We start from the raw sequence: 21,086 nt of genomic DNA on the forward strand, positions 1-21,086 counted from the left end.
GTGATTTTCATAAAAATATTTAATATTTGATAACAAACTTTCATTGAATTTGTAGTTGATCTGTCAATAATTGACCGTCTCCTGGCGCCCTCTACACTGATAAATCTTCCGAAAAAGGTCCTTCTTAGTTTACCGGTCCTGTAAACTAACTACAGATACAGGCCAAATAGTCAAGGTAGAAAAGCCAAGATTTTTAGTCAACCCCTGATCTTATCTGGTTTAGTTTAATAATAAGATATCTGTCATTAATGTGTTTTGATTCTATAATTAGATAAATAAGATTAGAGAAATTTGTGAAGATAAGATGTCTCCTTCCTGGCCCAGGCCCAGGGTCTTCTCTCCTCCCCTTCTTCTCTTTCTTCCCTTCTCCAAAATCCTCTCATTGATTGGTTCGATTTCAATCTTTTCTCGTAAATTTCAGATCGGCGACAAAATGGACAAGAATAAAAAACCGGAGTCGGACGACGATGACTTCTACGAGGACGACGAACTGTTACCGACGGCGACGACGACAACAATCGACGCCGATATCAACTTCCAATGGTCAGAGATAACGTCTGAATTCGAACGCGCGAGTCGCGATCTAGAACTCGGCGAGTTGCTGCACGATGCGAACTTCGGATTATTCGAGGCGATGTCGGCCATCGAAATGATGGACCCGAAAATGGACGCGGGAATGTTGTGCAACCAGACGAAACGTAAAGTACGCAGTTTAGAACAGGCTATAGACGATAAAACGATCGCCGTGGACAACCTGACGCCCGAACAACTGATCGGAATAATGGACGCGACCTTGTGTTGTTTGGTAACGTGGTTAGAAGGTCATTCGTTGGCGCAGACGGTTTTCACTAATCTCTACCTGCACAACCCGAGTCTAATCGAGGACCGCAGTTTGAAAGCGTTCAGCGTCTGCGCGTTGAAACTCGTCGACATAATCCGCGAACGGATAAACCGCGCGCTCGTTTACGAGGAGGAAGATTTCCAGCCGATGAGCTACGGGTTCAAGATGTCGAGCGACGTTTCGGACGCGCGCGCGTGCGGCATGATCAAAGAGGTCGAGGACGAGTGGAGCCGCGCGATGAAGAACACGCGTTGTAAAGCGGGTGGCTCCGATACGCGGGACGAGCGCACGCAGACGCAGCACGAACTCTCGACGGCCGTCTACGCGAGGCTTCGATTCGTGCGTCTGTTCTTCTCGGCGATGGTCGCGTTCTCGCGCGATAAATGCGTCGGTTTAGACGACGCGGTGAAGTGTCTGAATCAGATCGAGGATCTGTTACCGGCGATGGTGAACACGCTCGCGCTCGGTATCGTGCCGACCGAACGCTCGGCCGACGGCGACGACGACTACTCGACGCTGATGGGATTCGAACCGTTGATCAATCAGCGTCTGCTACCGCCGACGTTCCCGCGTTACACGAAGATAAAATCGCGTGCAGAAACGATGGAGTATTTATTAGACGTCACCGGTCGCCTTAAACTCGTCTGGCAGGTCAAAGACATCCCGAATTTACACGCGGCCCTCGAGTTCTTCATCGACTACAGTAAAACGGCGCCGTGCGTTCTGTCGCGTTCGATTTTACAACTCGTCTATCTGAGTCCGTCGCGTCGGATCCTCGGCCAGCACCTGGTCGCCGACGTGCTTCGCGACACGATACGCGCGTTCATCGCGCCGCCCGCGCTGTCGCCGAAGAACAACGCGTTGAACGGCACTCAAGCGAAGGAGTACATCGACGCGTTCCTACAACACGCCAGCCGACCGATCTGCAGCATGCTGCAACTATGCGGTCACAACCGCGCGCGTCAACGCGATAAATGGGTCATCATTCTCGAGGAGTTATCCGGTTTACAGGACGAGGCGGATAAAGTCGACGCGTACTTACACGGCGTTTTAGTGAAATCCGAACCGAATCGGCAGCATTTAGTTTGTTTCGGAACGTGGGTTCTGTATCACACGCTACAGACGATGATAAACTACACGTTATCGGGATTCGAGTTGGAGCTGTATTCACCTCATGAGTATCAGTACATCTACTGGTATCTGCACGAGTGTTTGTACAACTGGTTGATATCGACGATCTCGCGCGCCGAGACGTTCGTCGTCGAGCAGCTCGAGGCGACCGCCGGCGACGCCGCGTCGCAGAAAGGCGGCCGCCAAAGCAAGAAGGCAAGCAAGAAAAAGAAGAAGACGCGTCCGATGGGGCAGGAGATCGCGATCAACCAGGCGTATCAGAGTTTGTGCACCGGTTTTTACAAGGCGGTCGTCGCGTTGAACATGGATCGCAAGATGCAGGAGGCGAAGTTCGAGTTCGACGGCGCCAAATTCGAAGAGGTGCGCTTCAACCATCGTTTCGCGCCGTTCCGCCACGTGTTGACGCCGCCCGTCATCCAGTATGGCGTCTACAAAGAGATGGCCGTACGCGAGGAAGCGGCGCCCTCTACGGCCAGCGATGTGTACATCTCGGCGAGTAAATCGTTCCTTCACGCGCGCATGCTGCTCGAGTGTTTGACGATTCAGAGCGAGGAAGTCGAATTGTTGGTGAAGGTCGCCAAGACGAATTTCGTCGTGATGAAACTTTGCGCCGGCGGTCACAAGAAAGACTCGACCGCAGCCGCGGAATTCGATTTCACGACTCATAGAATGTTCCCGATCATTAAAGTTAATTAACGTATTATTTATTTAGTTGGATTTAATCAAATTTAACCCGCGATTCAGTTCCACATTTCTGAGTTAACATTTGACTCATATATTAAAAATGTCAGAAAATGGTCTCAAAGTAAAGTTTTCCTTCTATTTTGAATTTTTGCTGTATGCTCTTATGTCTGACTACATATTTGATAACAAACTTCATGAAGACACTTTGTCAAAGAAGGTATTGATTACATTGCCTGTTCTAGGGTGGCTTTGTGAAACTTAGGCCCTGAAACCCGTAAAATGGAACCTTGAAAACCCGAAAAGAACAAACATTGTAACATTGTTTTCCTCTGCGTGATGATTCAGTCCAGATTTCTGTCGAACCCGATAAAAATTTCGTCCGGTTCCAAGAAATGATGCGGAAATAACCTCTGGGGCCAGTTGCATAGTCATGGCTTAGACTTAAGACCAGTCTAAGACCAACTTAGTTCTATAGCTTATCAAACAACTTAAGACCAGTCTTAAGATTTAAGACCACTTTTGGACTTAAGTCACGACTGTGCAACTGGCCCCTGGTTCTAATGCAGATCCATCGATTAAACGATGAAAGAAGTCGACGAATCCCGAAATGAGAAAAGTAACAATCGATCCTTAAGTTTGTGAAGGAGATTAATAATAATATATTTAGCTACCTTTTGATAGAAACAATCCATTATAAAAACAGGTCATTAATTTGTGGTGAATTATATATTTATCCATCGTCTTTAGTCTAAAAATCAATATTATTGATCGATTAGTTTCCGGTAGAGTCGAAGCGGTGATGAATACACGTTTCGATCTACAGAAGCCGAAAACGGTTTCGCTCAAGAAATTTTCTCCAATAATTATCCCGAGTTAAAGCGTGAAATTAAACCTTATTTCATTTCGAGCTATTTCGAATTATCGCTCGCCGTTTTTAAACCGGTAGTATTGTTGTAACGACTGTTGCCCGGTACGGAACCGCTGTGAGTGGTCATTATTTCTCGATTATATATATATATATATATATATATATGTTGTTGTAAATTCGCGACGCTTTTAAATAAACTGACCCAGAATAATTCACACGTAACGCTAGTTGTTGATTGATTATTATGCAGTTTTACTGGCTCGAGACGATGATGATATGTAATAATAGGATATTCCGTGTCTAATGCCGGGTACACGTTACTCTCATGATGGAGCACTGATGATAATCGGTACTCTCCTCGAAGATTGATGCGGTTCAAAGATATTTGGTGCCCCTCTTGCCTCGCACCAGATCAGAGGAAATTTGTGTACCTCTACTCGGCAAAGATATTACAGTGGAACCACGTTATAACGAACTCTGATACGACGATTCATCAGATTAAACAAATAGGGATCATTCATTAATTACGTACGCATAAAATTTGAATTTTTCAACCCCCCCTCCCTCTCTGTACGCAAAATCGGCCATTTTTTTGTATACATTAAGCATTACAGTACGCAATTGCACTGACCCCTCCCCCTCCCCTAATGCGTACGTAATAAATGAATGACCCCATATGAAATCGTGTCCCGAATTAGAGAATTTAATTATTTTCATACTGGATATAACAAACTCTCGATTATAATGAACAGATTTTCTGGTCTCCTGAAGTACGTTGTAACGAGTTTCCGCTGTAGGTGCACCTCTTAACAACAATCGCGAGATATTTGGTGTGCCCATGTAAAATGGTGTACCTCGCGGAATTGATTCGATGTGCCCCTCGTGGTGTACCCTGGGTCAGTTATAAGCTTACAGTGTTTCTATCTCAGGTAAATAATAACCCGTTCGATTATACAGTTAGTTTACATCTGGTAGCTTACAGGCTGCGCGAGAGGGGTGGCTTTAGACGTGCTGGAGACACTTCAGCTACACTCGCGCATTTCCAACTGGCAAGCAAACAACATTAATACTCTCAGAATTGCATGAAATGCCTTTAAAATTCTGAATTTTCTGGAGGAAATCACCAACTCTCTCCATTTTCGTGCCTAGCACTTGATGGAAGTAACATTTACAGGCTGCCAACCTCTGAAAAGGACCATCAGTAACAAACTGAATTTAATTATCAGTAACTAAATGATCCTATCAATTAGTAATCAACAGTAAGACCCTCAGTAACATCTTTCATATTTCTGTTCAAATTAATCAGTAATCAACAGTAAGACCCTCAGTAACATCTTTCATATTTCTGTACGCTTGCAACATATTTCTTGTTATAAAATACTAACAAATACTGAAAATACTAATAGATACTGAAAATCAGGAACAGATGGCAGCTCTGCACTCCGGATTGACCTTTGGTATGGCCCCCCGTACAGTGCACCCCTCTCAACCGACTAGACACCAACCACACTGTTCTAACTGTATAATCTATAAGGCTTTTAACAAGTTGTCCCATTTAGTAGTAGTTCTATAATCAGTAGTTGTTTTTAAACATTTTCAAAGCAAACTCATAGCAGTTTCCGACCACGGTTCTACGCGCGACAGAATCCGAATTCGGTTTTTATCGAACTCGCCGCGTGTTGAATCGGGTCGTCTGCTCTCAAGACGCAATAAATATGTACGAAAACCGTAATAATACATTGTATTTAATGAAGAAAAAAATTAATACACATAAAATTGGTTTTTTTTTCACAATTAACAGCACTTAATATCTATCGGTAGTACAGTATGCATTTCTTGTCAACAGAATTCTTACAGATCAGTGAAAATCCGGATTTTATCTTTTTCCCTGCCGGGAGTTCGTGATAATCAGTAAAAAGATGGGGGAATATGATTGTATTTGAGTTTTCAGTGTCTTATTGTTCTTACTGGTGACGAGTGGCATGAGGAACCTCTCGACAAGAAACAGCCCTCAATGAGGATGTCTTATAATCTTAACAGGGTATATTTGAATTTTAGGTCCCTTGATGTTCTAGCTGGTGACGAGTGGCACAAGGAACATCTCGATAAGAAACAGCCCTCACTGAGGATATCTTATAATTTAATCAGAAAATTTTTGGTCAGGGGTCAGGGAATTATCAGGGTATCTAGGATTCCCCGATCTGTAAGAACCTGATCTTAATTCAATGATCATGATCATGAGTCAGAGTCATTCAACTTTGATTTCTGGATATTTTGCATAAAACTCATAAAACTTTAGTCTTTACTGACAAGAAAAGCTAGTCTCACAAGAAACGAAAATTACTCCTCTCCCTCTCTCCCTCTCCCCTATCATGTAGAGTCTTTCTAGAATTGAGGTTCTTATTTTACAGGGAGAATTACTCTTTGACCGAGAAAGAGAACGTACTTTTTAACGTTTTTACTCGTACAAAAGCAAAGAGTTCATTTAGTGCGTAACAATTATTTACAAATGATGGACAGAAAATTTATGCGATACTCTCAACAGAAAACCGTCTGAATGAGGCTGGAACAGTTCCGGATGAGGCTGGAGCAGTTGCCGTTTAACTGATCAGCCCTCCGACTAAAGCCATGGTTTGCAACAGAACGTACATTAGTCTTTAGCTGAAGTGAGCGATATCAGGGGCCGCAGTTGCTCAAAGGTTGGTTAAAGATAACATTGGTTTAAGATAACCGGTGGATAAATACCATAGCAACAACGGACTTTTAAATGTCACTATTTTAACTATACACTGGTTAGTTCTGACCACACTTTAGAGCAACTGGCCCCAGCAATTTTGGTGGAGAAAGGTAGCACTTTTTAGCGAATTGCGCCCATGACAGACATTGTGACGGCCAATAATGATCTGTCAAACCGTAACAATAATCTACCGTTAAATCACAATGTCATTCATGCACAAGGACATTGTCCAGAAGTGATGTGTGTTTGGCTTTTATTACAAATGCTGTAACAAAATGGCTAACAAGTCAAAAAGCAGCACATTTTTGTGAAAAGCAAGCAGTTAGTTGTCCAAAAAGTCGCGCCGAGTGGACTCACTACAAACCATGGAAGCGGTGATATCGACCTGATCAGTCACTCCAACTGGAGCACCTCAGCCTCTCCGACTTTCCCCCCTCTCTATCCAGAGTCTAACACTACACGTGTATTTGCGTGAATTTAAAAATCTACGAAACGAAAAGCTTTAAAAAAAAGAACGAAAAAAAAAAAAAATTGATACTTTCTTCACATCAAAAAAACACATAAAATTCTTTACATGTTACATTATGTCGAGTTAAGATACCGTAACCATAGCGATGAAAAAATTATCATTGTCATATATCGTAGCAAGCGGTGAAGATAATAATGAGAATCGAATTTTTTTTTCGTTTTCGAAACGTTTGAAATGATAATTCGCCCACGTTTTCGGTTACATTGTTGCCACATTATCGTTGCCATATCAATAAATATATAACGTTAAAGCCGTTTATATCAATGAATCGAGGATAGTTTGAGGCGTTCGCGAGCCGTCAAACTAAAAACCACACAACACCATCGTAGAGACCAGGCACTCCGGATCATCTCCTCTTCGTCCGGAGCTCTCCAGAAATCCTATCGGGATTAGGCATCCACGAGCTGGAGAACTGGCTCCCAATCCGTCTCCGACACCTGGAAACACTAGATGGCGTTGCGTATCAGTTTTAAAAATATCGTTAATCGGTTAATCGTAGTCCGAGGTCAAGGTCATCATGTGTCGTCGCCATTGGTCGGGTCGCCGTCGGTTGTTTTGGAGTCGAAGAAAGACCGCACGTAAATTTCGTCGCGTCGATGATCGATTCAATCGGTGACAGAATCAGACAGGGTTCAAAATACTACTCAAAAACTAAACCACACGCTTAAAAATTCATCATAAATTCACCTTAAATTCATCATAAATTCACCTTAAAGCCGTTGAACTTTTCTTTAACCTACAATTTTCTAACCTACAGTTTTTTTAAATGCCATTGCGGCTAATTATTACGTTTTTTTTTTTCACGAGAGACACAATTTTTTTTCTAAAAAATCAGCGATATTACACGAAGAACTGGTTTTCTTAGTAAGAGAGAAAAGAATTCTTATCTATTTACAATTTTCGGTATCACAAAAATGCGTTTTAGATTTTTATGTATGTATAAAAATATTCACAATGAGATTTTGTTTGTACAGTTTTTACCGACTGCTTTTCTCAGCTTACAACCACGTTTATTTACTCACATGTTCTCTGCGTTCAATAAGGTAGTTTTCTGCGTTCATTTACTCAGTTCACTGCGTTCATTTATTCACATGTTCTCTGTGTTCAATTACTCAGTTCACTGCGTTCATTTACTCAGTTCACTGTGTTCATTTACTCAGTTCACCGAGTTCATTTACTCAGTTCACCGCGTTCATTTACTCAGTTCACCGCGTTCATTTACTCAGTTCACCGCGTTCATTTACTCAAGTTTTTATAAAGCATTTATAAATATTCGAACGCCGAAATTTACACAGAATCTACGTAACACTCAAAAACTCTAAATATCAAACAACGCGAAATCCAGTTCACACAAAAAACAAGCAGTAGACATTTTGAAAAAGAACTAAAAATCTTCGCATTTCGCTATTAGTAAGTAGTATGAATATTTTCAGTAGTTAGCGTTGAAGGGTCTAACAAACTAATTCTGACTCGGGGGAGGGGTATAAACCCTGCCTGATATCTCTCACCCTCCTCTCTCTCTTTCTTTCTCTCTATCTTTATTTCTCTCCGTTGACCATCTGTGATTCTTTTTTCTCCGACGTGCCGTTCTCTTTACGTCCGTTCCTTGGCGCCGTCTGCTGTTGTTGTTTGCGGACAGGTGGCGCTCTTTGTTCTTTCGGGGTATGGTCGTCGCCGCCGCCGGCCGCAGCAGACGGTTCTTTACTATTCTTACCGCTAGGTGGCACCGACGATTTACCGTTAATCTGCGTTTTGTCGGAGCGCGGCGGAGGTGCGGAATTTCCGCGCACGCCGCGATAGTTCGATACGCTATTATCCGTTTCCGTTCCCGACGTCGGGCCGTTGTTGCCGCGGTTACTGCTGCCGCCCCGGTTTTTGTTTCTACGGCGACGTCTACGACGACTCTCATTGTTGCCATCCATCGATGAAACACTTTCTGTAAACGCAATAATTTCTCGTTAATAAATAATCTCATTCAGGACCTCGCGAGGTTGGTCTGTTCATACTAATACAAATACAAATATATGCGTTTTTGAAGATAAAATAACGAGGCTTGTTTCAACTTTATATCCGGAGATAAAGTTAACAACAACAGACCTTGATCCTGACTGGTAACACTAGAGATTTCTTGTTGATTATCTAATACAGTATCATCATCATCAGTTACACGCCTACGAGTTCCGTCATTATGTGATACTACAAATACAAACAATCAATCAATAATCAATAGTCAGTTCGGGGGGGGGGAGGGGGTAAATGAGTAAGTACCCATGCATCAAACAGCACTACATACATACTACTTAGTTAGTGTTAGACTGAACAGTTAAATTGAATACCACCAGGGGGAGTTACACTGTTACACATCACGCATATACTAGAACCCAGTTATCAGAATTGCTACAGTCCGGGTAGGAGGAGAAACAACAACACATACGCATTTCCTGTCTGGGGAAGAGAGCTCAGAGGTCCAGTTCAGGGAAGAGAGCTCAGAGGTCCTGTTTGGGAAAGAGAGCTCAGAGTTCCTGTCTGGGGAAGGGAGCTCAGAGGTCCAGTTCAGGGGAGAGAGAGCTCAGAGGTGCTGTCTGGGGAAGGGAGCTCAGAGATGCGGTTTGGGGAAGGGAGCTCAGAGGTGCTGTTTGGGGAAGGGAGCTCAGAGGTCGTGTCTGGGGAAGGGAGCTCAGAGGTCGTGTCTGGGGAAGGGAGCTCAGAGGTGCTGTTTGGGGAAGGGAGCTCAGAGGTGCTGTTTGGGGAAGGGAGCTCAGAGGTGCTGTCTGGGGAAGGGAGCTCAGAGGTCGTGTCTGGGGAAGGGAGCTCAGAGGTCCTGTCTGGGGGAGGGAGTTCAGAGGTCGTGTCTGGGGAAGGGAGCTCAGAGGTCCTGTTAGGGGAAGGGAGCTCAGAGGTCGTGTCTGGGGAAGGGAGCTCAGAGGTCGTGTCTGGGGAAGGGAGCTCAGAGGTCGTGTCTGGGGAAGGGAGCTCAGAGGTCGTGTCTGGGGGAGGGAGCTCAGAGGTCGTGTCTGGGGGAGGGAGTTCAGAGGTCGTGTCTGGGGAAGGGAGCTCAGAGGTCGTGTCTGGGGGAGGGAGCTCAGAGGTCGTGTCTGGGGGAGGGAGCTCAGAGGTCGTGTCTGGGGGAGGGAGCTCAGAGGTCGTGTCTGGGGAAGGGAGCTCAGAGGTCGTGTCTGGGGGAGGGAGCTCAGAGGTCGTGTCTGGGGGAGGGAGCTCAGAGGTCGTGTCTGGGGAAGGGAGCTCAGAGGTCGTGTCTGGGGGAGGGAGTTCAGAGGTCGTGTCTGGGGAAGGGAGCTCAGAGGTCGTGTCTGGGGGAGGGAGCTCAGAGGTCGTGTCTGGGGGAGGGAGCTCAGAGGTCGTGTCTGGGGGAGGGAGCTCAGAGGTCGTGTCTGGGGAAGGGAGCTCAGAGGTCGTGTCTGGGGGAGGGAGCTCAGAGGTCGTGTCTGGGAGAGGGAGTTCAGAGGTCCTGTTAGGGGAAGGGAGCTCAGAGGTCGTGTCTGGGGAAGGGAGTTCAGAGGTCGTGTCTGGGGAAGGGAGCTCAGAGGTCGTGTCTGGGGAAGGGAGCTCAGAGGTCGTGTCTGGGGAAGGGAGCTCAGAGGTCGTGTCTGGGGGAGGGAGTTCAGAGGTCGTGTCTGGGGAAGGGAGCTCAGAGGTCGTGTCTGGGGGAGGGAGTTCAGAGGTCGTGTCTGGGGAAGGGAGCTCAGAGGTCGTGTCTGGGGGAGGGAGCTCAGAGGTCGTGTCTGGGGGAGGGAGTTCAGAGGTCCTGTTAGGGGAAGGGAGCTCAGAGGTGCTGTTAGGGAAGGGAGCTTAGAGGTGCTGTTTGGGGAAGGGAGCTCAGAGGTGCTGTTTGGGGGAGGGAGCTCAGAGGTCGTGTCTGGGGGAGGGAGTTCAGAGGTCCTCACAGTAATTCACCACAAAAGGAAGCGTATACACAAGCAGGTCATGTCTGGGGAGATTCAGTTATTCACCACCAGGGGGAGTAACTACACCACTACACAGATAGCTGACAGTTACCGATATTGGTTCTGTCTCTGTCGCTGACTGCTGCTGCTGCGGCGGCTGCTGGTGCTGGTGTAATACCCATCATACGATTCAGTAAGTACCCACCTCCTCCTCGATCGGTATAGTCTCCTCTGTGGTTGTCGTGGTAACCGCCTCGATGGCTGTCATGGTAACCGCCGCGGTGATCGTGGTAACCGCCGCGATGGTTGTTGTCGTAGTAACCACCACTCCTCCGGTCGCCGTAGTGATGATCTGTTAGTAGAATAGATATAATCGATTCATGCACGGGTTAAACTTCTCAAATCCAAACGGTGCGAGTTAGGTCTATTTCACTAGTTATCGTGCAGAAAATCAAGAAATACACGGCCATCCCCAAACGCACACACTCTCGGCAAGGATCAGAATCTGATGGCATCGCTACACTTAGCTACCGCACAAAACCCTGCCACAGAGACCATGCGCTCAGCTACATGCACAGGTTTACCGCAAGATAACCACGGCACCAATAAGATTGTCCGTTGTATAATAATAGCTGTTTTCACATGTAATCTATAATCGGAAAACCCCGCGATAAAATTAAACCGGATTTCCGATTGCCCGATAATGACAGCAGTTATCATGTCGCGCAGGGTTTCGTACGAAAGTGAATCCCAACGCTATCAGATTCGAATACATGCCGAGGGTGATTGGCGCGCGAATGTTCCCTCTTTTGAGCCAAAGTGTCCTATTTGAAATAACTTTTTTTCACTTCATCAATTACGTGGTTCATACGCTAAGATCTAGCCTCGGAATTTCAGCGGTTTTTTTTTTCATTTTAGAAGCCCTCACTACAGCGCGTGAAAGTATAAAATCTGTAATCTAATGCATGCGGCCGTTTTCAAGTGAAATGCAGAAAATGTTCTAAGAATTCAGATGCAGGACGAGGGAGAGAGTTTTGTTAAGATAGTTCCGGTAACCGGACAATTTTGAAATTATTTTCATCTGACCAAATAATTAAGAAAATAACATGCAATATCAATCATTCTACACGCGGTCTACAAGAAAATACTCAGGGTCCCTACAGATCGGTCATTCCGGGATATAAGCAGTTTTAACAGGATCCCTACAGACAGATCAGTCATTCCTGGATATAATCAGTTTTCAAAGAGTTTTAAAGGAGAAAATTTCGATTTCGGGGAAGTGTCGACATCACCTTCATATCCCAATTACAGTAGACTTCTCCTAAATCCTTACTGTTCATCTCAGTAAACGATTAATTCAGTGGTTTTGTAAACAAATTTCCATCTTTTATACAATTAGTTTGAAAGTTTCTCATTTTGTAACTGCCTAATTTGGTAAAAAAATTCCTGGCTCCAACTGTACCGATTAAAACAGCTGTTTAGGGGCAGTTTACAGTACAACTACTAGAGAAAAATTTCTAATTTACTATTTCTAAAAATTGAAGAATTTTTGAAAGAGTTTCAGGCATTTGCTGAAGTAATTTTCAAGCAGCCTTTAAGTATTTCCCGTTTAGAAGGAGTTTTTATAGAATCAAGGATTCATAGGGACCCTGTAGATAAACAACTGTTCGGTAGTCATGGAAACTCGTGTTTATTAGCAGACGGACACAGACCTGGATCTCTGCCCGGAAATCTTCCGTAACGGCGGGCACCACCGCGACCTCGACCTCGTCTGCTGAGAATACTATCGGTCAGGTAACCGGAGTGATGTCGTTCTTCCTGCGCGGTCACCTCCGCCGACCAATCGGATATTCGCTGCTGTTGTTGCTGGTTACCAGCAGGGGGCGTTGCGTTACTATCAGCTAAGCCATATATAAATACAAAGTTCTATAGTCAAGGTTAACGAGGAGCGACGACTAACGTTTCAGGGACACCGACTAATTTTCAATACCCTGAAGTGTCCTATAACAGGGTGATCACTTTCTGTCCATTTACAATGTCCCTGATTTTTCCAAATTCCCTGAGTGAATCTAAGGAAATTCAAGGTTTAAAATGTTACGATTCATTCATTTTTTATGAATCATGTATTGGAAACACATCGGAAGTGATATCCAAATTCAACGTGTTTTCCGAGGTTTTCATCAAATTTCCTGAGTTTTTTTCCCTGATTAGATTTTTCCGATTCCCTGAGTTTAGGTCAATGGCCACCCTGCATCACCAGGGACAACAATTGTTCAGTTGACAATTCGGTTTTAGGTAGAGAGTTAAAGAGGACCAATAGAGTGGGAGAGAGAGAGAGACCGTTTTCCCTAGCTAATGATTACTGGGGTTGTAGCAGTCGAGACTAAGGCAAAATTCAGCTCTGAGGATTTTACCAGAAAATGCAAGCACTATTCTAAATAAACCCTATCCTTAATTTCTCGAAAAGCAAGCACTTTTCAGAATTCGTCAGACTTGCTATAAACCCCCTAATTCGCCGCGACACACTTCACCAGGTTCTGGAGTAGAGATAACACTTACCGCTGGCTCTCTCGTGCCTCTCCTGATTCCATCGACCACGCCCGCGACCTCGACCCCGTCCTCCGCGACCTCGACCTCTCTCGTCTAAATACGGATCGTTGCTTCCCGCCCTGACAAAAACAACAACAACACGATAATTCAAACGATCAACTTCGATTAGTCAGTTAGTCCGTAGTCCGAATCAGTAAACCGGCCACTGTTATTCACACCTAATTCCAAGATGGCCGACACTATTGAAATTACATGTATGTGATATTGTATTTGGCTAACAATAATAACTGCAGTTCACCCTGCCTGACTGTTTATCATTTCTCCGCACAAACATTAATTTTCTTCCCAAATCCTTTGCACTAATGACACATCCCTGCTCCTGACTGCCCGAGAATTTGCTTGCTACAGAAAAGATTTATTACCCGCATGGGCAGTTGCAGGATTTTTAAAGGTGGGGGTAAGGGTGTGCTCTGCTGCTCATCCCCAGGGCTCTTGCATCCAAATCACCTGCCCTGGATCCGCGCCTGAACCGAGGCGCGGCAAAGTCTACTGCATCTATAGTTTTTAGTTACCTTCGTTCTCTAGGAGGAGGGAAGTACGGACCCGGTTGAGGTTGACCCCCGATACTCTTCAACTGTTGATCGATTTCTATTTTTTCTTGCCTCAAAGCTTCGACTTCCTGCGAACAACGATTCCAAAACAGGTTTTCAAAAACAACTCTCGAAACATTGTTATACGATAAGACTGACAAGAGACCAAGACTTACCTTTAAATGAGCTAAATGATATTCTAACAAAACTCGAGCGTTGCTGATACTTTCAACTGTTCCGACGAATATAAACGGTACTTGCCCCTGTATACGATAAGAATACAGTTATCATTGATTTACATGGCGGCTGTATGCGATGAAAATACACTGATCATTAATTAACAAGGTCTCTGTATGCGATAAACATACAGTGATCATTAAGACATGATCTCTCTATATGTGATAAGAATACGTTGATCATTGACAGACATGATCTCTATATGTGATAAGAATACAGTGATCATCAATAGTGATGATCTCTGTATGCGATAAGAATACAATGATCATTGATAGACATGATCCCTGTATGTCATTAGAATACAGAGATCATTGTTAGACATTGTCCTTGTATGCAATAGTAAAATCAGTGTTTATGAAATAACGCTGAAGCAAAACCAGAATATCGTATCATGCTTTTATATAATAAACTATAAGCATTGAATTTATGAAATAATAGAAGAAGGGTTCAACTGAAGGGTCTGGTCTGATAAACTGAGGTTTCATGACAAAATCAGTAAAACAAATGTTTATAAATCATTCATCCCAGTCTATAAACCAAGCATTTACAATAAATGTATATGTATGATACAGAAATACAGGAATAATATGAATTAAGCTTAAATGAATTGAAAGAATATCAATTGAAAAACGAAATCTCAATGAAATAAATCTTCGAGAACCGATTGAAATCATTGAAAATCACTCGAATGAAAAGAACCTTACCAATCTAGGACCAACACCCTAAAATATATTCGAATACCCGTCAGTAATGAAAGCGATGATTTGAAAATGCACCGAACCGCTCCGAAGATTTTACGGATGAAAGCAACAGTAGCTACGAAAAGGCGGACTCCGGATCAGACTAAATATGAAATGTTTTTCTTCTTTTTTCCTTCGAAACTCGATCTTCCCTTTTTGTTGACATAAAATCTTGGCTCAAAAAATCTAACAATCGAAATAAACTAATAATTGTAAATTTCCGAAAATACCAAATTTGAACCCGATGATTAGTCTAAAAGCTGAAAATGGTTTTGTGGGGGAACTCAACACTACAGAATCCGAAAAGACTTTTAATCACACAACAATTTGCAACAACTACCACAAGCCTTACGAAAGATTGAACGTATGGTCGAGAAAATACAAGAGAAAACCAGGGATGAAAAGATGAAGGGATGAAAACAGCCCATATTGAAAAAGTCGGAAAATATTTTCAAAAAAAAAGAATTTTCTCGGGGAACAAAAATCAGTAACTTTTAGCCAAAAAACTTCCTTTTGGTCAAAATGTTAATAGTTTGGGCCTGAATTAGAGCCGCTTTTTGAATGAGACGCCGTATTGGTTTCTCCGACTCCACAGTTGTGCTAACAACTGCCGAAAACCATCTTAACGAGCACTCCTAACTACGGAGCGCTCCGATGTGACGCCCGCGATTTAGGTGATTAAAGCAATTGAGGTGATTTACACTGTTCTCAGGAATAAAGAAAATGTTAGAAAAGGTCGGAAATCCGTCCATGGTCGGAAGATTTTCATCCCTGACATATCCAAACTTACCGTTCCATAAGGATCGGCATAATTCTAAAAAGAGACAAAAAACAATTTTTTCAATATTGCATTCGAAAATCTCGAAACTGATCGGAAAAATGAAGAATTCAAGTAAACACTGACCTCCACTTTCAGATCATCTCCGTCCTGGTCGTTATCGCCCTCTATTTTCACACGAACGACGCCCGATTTATCGACGATGTCCTGAATATTGCGACCGTTTTTTCCGATGACTTTAGCTGCAGAAAATACAAAACGTACTCGTACGGAATCTTGGCATCAAAACTGTTTGCTAATTGCTTAAAAGGTGGAAAGTCTAACTCGGGTCTGATCAGCGATTTTTTAATCGGGAACATTTTCAACACGAGTTTACTTATGGTCGCAACAGATTGATCGCAGACCGATCGTAAGCCGAATCACGAGGATAGAACAAGTTCTATTTCCTCTAACTGATCTTAAGGTTGTAGCCAATCAGCGACGAGTTATGCATCAGATGACTTTTAGCGCCGAAAATGGCGAGTCAACAAACCATGAGACTCAGCGATGATCAAGTTGTAGTAAACCTGTTAAGATCGTTAGACAAACAAATCAGCAATCAGCGGTCACATGTGCACTACCGCTGTACTTACGACAATCTAGTTGGGTCAAAAGTCGACCTGAGCTAGACTAATGGATAACCGACTATCTCAGCCTCGTTGTAATCGTGGTATTCATCGCCAACTTGAAAACCAAATAAGCAACGTTGAAACGGTGAAATACTAACCGATTAATTCACGCGGAACGTGTATCGTTTCTTCAGCAAATTCTAACATATTTCTAGCAGTTTTTACAGCGTGTTCAGTCTATGAAATAAACAATAACATTTCACATTACACTCTCCATTTGAGATCATCTATCATAAAGGAGGACGAGGGTCTCGATCAGCTATTTACCCCTAAAATTTAGATCATCTAAATTTTAGGGCGTTTAAAAGGAATTCAAGCTCAGGACGATTCAATTCAATATTTATTCATCGTGAAATCTTGCGCGCGCTTGTGGATAAAAGGAAAAAAATTTTTTTTTTTACAAAAAGAAAAGATGGTTTATGAAATGTGTACGTATGATGACGGCGAGAAAATAAACACTAATGCAAATTACCAAATTTAAGACTTGTGTAGTTTAAGTTTGTTTGTAGGTAAAGGAATAATATAAAGACTAAGCACCATAGGCCTATGCAGATAGCTGGACCGTAATTGGATAGCTGCAGACGTACCTCACCGCATACTTTGAACGTACACGTATTCTCGTCCAGCTCGATAGAAGTGACGCCCTCCACTTTACGAGCCTGCTGTATATTAGCGCCGTGAGTACCGATAGCTAAACCCATCAGATCTTCGCGTACGCTGAACTCTTCCATGAAATTCGCTCGACTGTGTAACTTAGTACTCTACAAGAACACGATTAATTCAGCATATCCGTCAATTTCACAAACGATCCACAAAGAAGTTCAGGATTAACTTTTACTATTATTTGGACACTTAACTTCTTAACATCTTTTATTCTTAACTTATTTCGATATTATCGATTATTTCATTTTCTCGGAAGATTATGTTTTAAAGGCATTTTTGTAAAACGAATGAACAGAAAAGAGATTGCAATCGACATCGGAGCACTCTTCATGTCATTTCAGAATTTACTTTCTCGAGAAATTACATAGTACCCGGCAGGTAATACACTTATGAAATACATCTAAAACAAGGAACACTTAAAGAAAAGACGAAAGAGAGAAATAAAAATAAACTACACGATACCTCAATAGTTACCTCCAGTTTCTTCATCGCCTCGTCAGTTCTCTGTTTTAATAACATTTTCTGACGTAGATTTCTAAAATGCATATCACCTAGTAAGGAAGCCAATTTAGTAACTTGTTCATTTGAAGACTGAAACGAAAACCAGAAACATGAGTTTATTCATCTAACACGCGAACGGGTTCTTATGGTTTCCCGAACTCATTTTCCAGACCCAGGTTATCAATTTTCCATACCTCTAAGTAACTCAACTAAAACAGGCTATGTAGGCCCATTCGAAGTAAATAAGTGCCAATTATCGATACCATCGACAAATTGTTTTCAGAAAGTTTATTATCAAATGCGTGGTAAAACATTTAGGCATATAGCCTAAAATTCAAAATAGAAGGAAAACTTTATTTTGAGATCTTTTTCTGATTTTCCACAACTTTTCCATAGCCATAGCTTTTCTAGGCGTGGAAAAAAGCCAATAATTCTCCAAAACTTGCAAGAGAACCCGCAGCTGAGTGAGATCGAAGAGAGAGGGAAACCAGCCGCATCGAGGGCGCGTTAAGCGTTAACTCACCAATACTGTAAGTGTAGAATTATTATCATCGTAAATAACGACAGCAGCTCCGCAAGCTTTACGAAAATCACGATGATTCACGTCGTCTTTACAGCTGAAATATCACATTAAACAGACGGGATTTATAACGGCGATGATACGAGAGTTAGAAGACGAACCGACGACACGGAGCCGTACTTACACATCTCTCATATCTTGTGGAACATCGATCGTGCATTTATAAAATGAACTAATAGATATAGGTGGACTGAAAAAAATAAACACAGCTTATTTATTAAGGATCAGCATGAGATGGAAGAGACTCGATGTCATCTAGCACGGCGGCCACTTATATTTGACTTGCTTTTTCCCTAACTATTCCCTGTCATGCACAATGTTTTCCCTGACTTGATCCGATCCATTAACACAGTCAAATATGTAAGATATAGACGAAAACTGTTTGATGATTTTAATCTCAATCTCAACAAATTTCCATGACTTCTAGCTTTTTCTTACAAAATTCCCCGACTTTTCTTAAAAGAAGCCACCCTGTCTAATAGGCCTTTAGACGGTGGAGTTAACTAGCAGGGGCCAGGGTCCAGTTCCACAGTTCTGAGTTAAGATCTGAGTTAAGATTTAACTCAGAGTTAACTCATTCAAAATGAACTTATTTTAACTCAGAGTTAACTCTAACTCACAACTGTGGAACTGGGTTCAGTTGCTCGAGATTTGGTTAAAGATAACCAGCGCATCACTACGTCAACTAATCGTTTTTTGACAATTTTTTGAGCAACTGGCCCCAGGTTTATGAAACACTTACTTTTTATTAGCAGGTCTTAATTTATCAATACTAATAATATCACCCTGTCGCGGTTCGGTCGTCATAAAATCTACGACGATGAATTCTCCTTTGATCATTCGAACTTGAGCTAACCACCAACCTTCCGGTTCACTTTCTTTTAACGTTCGATAAACCTATAAAACAATAACACGATATATCATATCTCAATGAACGTGAAATATCTAGATTTAGGTCTCAATGTATCCAAGATTAGTAACCAAATTATTCAATTTTTATACATCTATAATTTGAGTATATCTGAGATTTGTATCGCGACATAACTGGGATTGGTTTCCTGATATATCTGAGACTTTTTTTATATACCTCGCATTTGTATCTCGATATGTCTAAGATTTTTTTCTTGATAAGTCTGAGATTTGTATCTCGATATGTCTGGGATTTGCATCTTGATATGTCTAAGATTTGTATCTCGATATGTCTAAGATTTGTATCTCGATATGTCTGGGATTTGTATCTCAATATGTCTGAGATTTGTATCTCGATATGTCTGAGATTTGTATCTCGACATGTCTGAGATTTGTATCTCGATATGTCTGAGATTTGTATCTCGATATGTCTGGGATTTGTATCTCGATATGTCTGAGATTTGTATCTCAATATGTCTGAGATTTGTATCTCGATACGTCTGAAATTTATATCTCGATATTGTAGGTTTTATCTCGATATGTCTGAGATTTGTATCTCGATATGTCTGAGATTTGTATCTCGATATATTTAGGATTTCAGCCAGCGTGAGATACTAACCTCTACGTTATCACCGATATTGTAGGTTTTTTGAGAGCCGATATCCTCCGATGGAAGGGGAGGAAGACGCACATTGGCAAAAGGAACTTGCTGTTCCGGTTTCCAACTACAAAAATAAAAAACAATTCATACGTAAAAACTAAATTCTATGGGACGAAAAATTTAATAATTTCTTCAGATATTCAATTTGAAACCTACTCATTTTCATAGGTGACGGTGACTTCGTTAGCGTGAATATTTTTCAGAGATGCCTGTAAATATTAAGAGTAAAAGTGAAATAAAACGGTTGTCCTGCTGTTGGGTCTTGAACCAACTTAAAAACTAGTGAAAAGCAAACATTGAATTTTACACGACTTTATTATGAAGATTATCTCAAGATTAATTATGTATCGAGCAAACAATTGTCGAATAAACAGAACCCGTGATTTTTTACAGCGTTTAAGGGAAATGCTTCTAGTCGAGACCGGACTCTAAGTCTCCTCTACGTAGTTTTTGAGACAAGCTACGTAGAGGAGAAGGCATATTATCATTCATTATTTAAAGAAAGTAGGTAAGGAAATTTTTCAGCGATAAGGACGGGGGCAACCCCAAAGGGAAGGCCGGGTCCGGACCCCGGAGAACCCCCCCCCCCCCTAGATCCGCCCCTGCGACACTCGAAGTGGAATTTCCACAATATCAATAGCAGTTTAATTTACTTGCCAATAATTCAATTCAAGAATTAGTAAGTGTAAAAGTAGGGCAAGAAGAATTAAACAGACTGAGAAAGGGTTAAGTCTATTATTACGAAAAGAGTAAAAAATCGATGAATATTCAAGAAAATTCGATTTGTTGCTGATGCTGGAAATAAATATTACTCATTCGAGTTGAGAACATTCTAAGAATCAGAAGAATGCGGCCGTGTGGGTTGTGTAATGAGTGTGCGATCGCCACGCACTTTCATTATCACGTACGTTCGAACTGGTCATTTTAAACCCCGATTTTAACCACTTTTAAAAGGTTTTCGTACAAAATTCATACATTTCCCGAAAGAACGGAATTTAGATTTTAATTCGTGAAAATTTATCGGAAATCGAACCGTCGCAAGTGCCTGGAATTACCTTGTAATAAACCCCATTTAGATCGCAAACTTCGACGATCAAGTCCTCCATCTTGACGAACGCAGAATCGATTCGGCCGTCACCGAAAACCTCACTTTCCAGTGTCAGTCTTTCTAACAACCTTGGCATTCGCACTCATCGGGTATTTGCAGAATGGTAAAATCGGCGTAAGTGAATAAATTTTTTCATCAAATATTCATTATCTTAAAACTTTCTAGGAGGGATAGGTTAAGGAAAATTTTATTTTCTTGATAATTTATTAATTGAGCAAAATTATATTTATTAACTTAATTATTTCTTGTTTCCGCCGTTTTTTAGCAGCCGAATGTGCGGTCAACCGTTCCGTCACGAGATTCATCCGCTCCATCACTTCACTTATCACGAAAACAAGCGAGATATCTATTCAAAATAACCTGAATTCATACTAAATATTTCAGAAATTAAGTTAAAACCGAATTT

The 21,086-nt window shown here is 42.2% G+C and overlaps 3 protein-coding genes across 6 annotated transcripts; 1 reads left to right on the forward strand and 2 right to left on the reverse strand.

The window, feature by feature from the left end:
* Positions 1 to 88: 88 nt before the first annotated feature.
* On the forward strand, positions 89 to 3,385 carry LOC141910853 (N-alpha-acetyltransferase 35, NatC auxiliary subunit-like). The gene is made up of 2 exons (XM_074801705.1): positions 89 to 175; positions 422 to 3,385. Exon 2 carries the CDS (start codon positions 434 to 436, stop codon positions 2,666 to 2,668), a length of 2,235 nt encoding a protein of 744 aa, XP_074657806.1. The 5' UTR covers positions 89 to 175; positions 422 to 433; the 3' UTR covers positions 2,669 to 3,385.
* Positions 3,386 to 3,447: 62 nt separating this feature from the next.
* LOC141910852 (fragile X messenger ribonucleoprotein 1 homolog A-like) lies at positions 3,448 to 20,682 on the reverse strand. Of its 4 annotated transcripts, none has more exons than XM_074801701.1 (19): positions 20,628 to 20,682; positions 19,729 to 19,781; positions 19,531 to 19,636; positions 18,745 to 18,899; positions 18,127 to 18,192; positions 17,946 to 18,039; positions 17,396 to 17,512; positions 16,846 to 17,019; positions 16,357 to 16,435; positions 15,717 to 15,832; positions 15,603 to 15,626; positions 14,777 to 14,794; positions 14,012 to 14,098; positions 13,818 to 13,924; positions 13,255 to 13,364; positions 12,408 to 12,596; positions 10,808 to 11,047; positions 8,888 to 8,986; positions 3,448 to 8,726 (listed from the first exon to the last, which is right to left on the reverse strand). In XM_074801701.1, exons 1-19 carry the CDS (start codon positions 20,676 to 20,678, stop codon positions 8,329 to 8,331), a joined length of 2,283 nt encoding a protein of 760 aa, XP_074657802.1. In that variant the 5' UTR covers positions 20,679 to 20,682; the 3' UTR covers positions 3,448 to 8,328. The 4 variants fall into 4 exon arrangements, with proteins under 4 accessions (XP_074657802.1, XP_074657804.1, XP_074657801.1 ...); XM_074801703.1 differs by having other exon boundaries at positions 10,901 to 11,047; positions 17,384 to 17,512; XM_074801700.1 differs by having other exon boundaries at positions 17,384 to 17,512.
* On the reverse strand, positions 9,139 to 10,737 carry LOC141911162 (uncharacterized). Its single transcript, XM_074802133.1, has 4 exons — positions 10,706 to 10,737; positions 10,519 to 10,609; positions 9,657 to 9,750; positions 9,139 to 9,143 (listed from the first exon to the last, which is right to left on the reverse strand). The coding sequence occupies exons 1-4, from the start codon at positions 10,735 to 10,737 to the stop codon at positions 9,139 to 9,141; spliced, it is 222 nt and encodes a 73-aa protein (XP_074658234.1).
* Positions 20,683 to 21,086: the final 404 nt, after the last annotated feature.

Source organism: Tubulanus polymorphus, chromosome 9 (genome assembly GCF_964204645.1).
Source record: "Tubulanus polymorphus chromosome 9, tnTubPoly1.2, whole genome shotgun sequence".
NCBI lineage: Eukaryota > Metazoa > Nemertea > Palaeonemertea > Tubulaniformes > Tubulanidae > Tubulanus > Tubulanus polymorphus.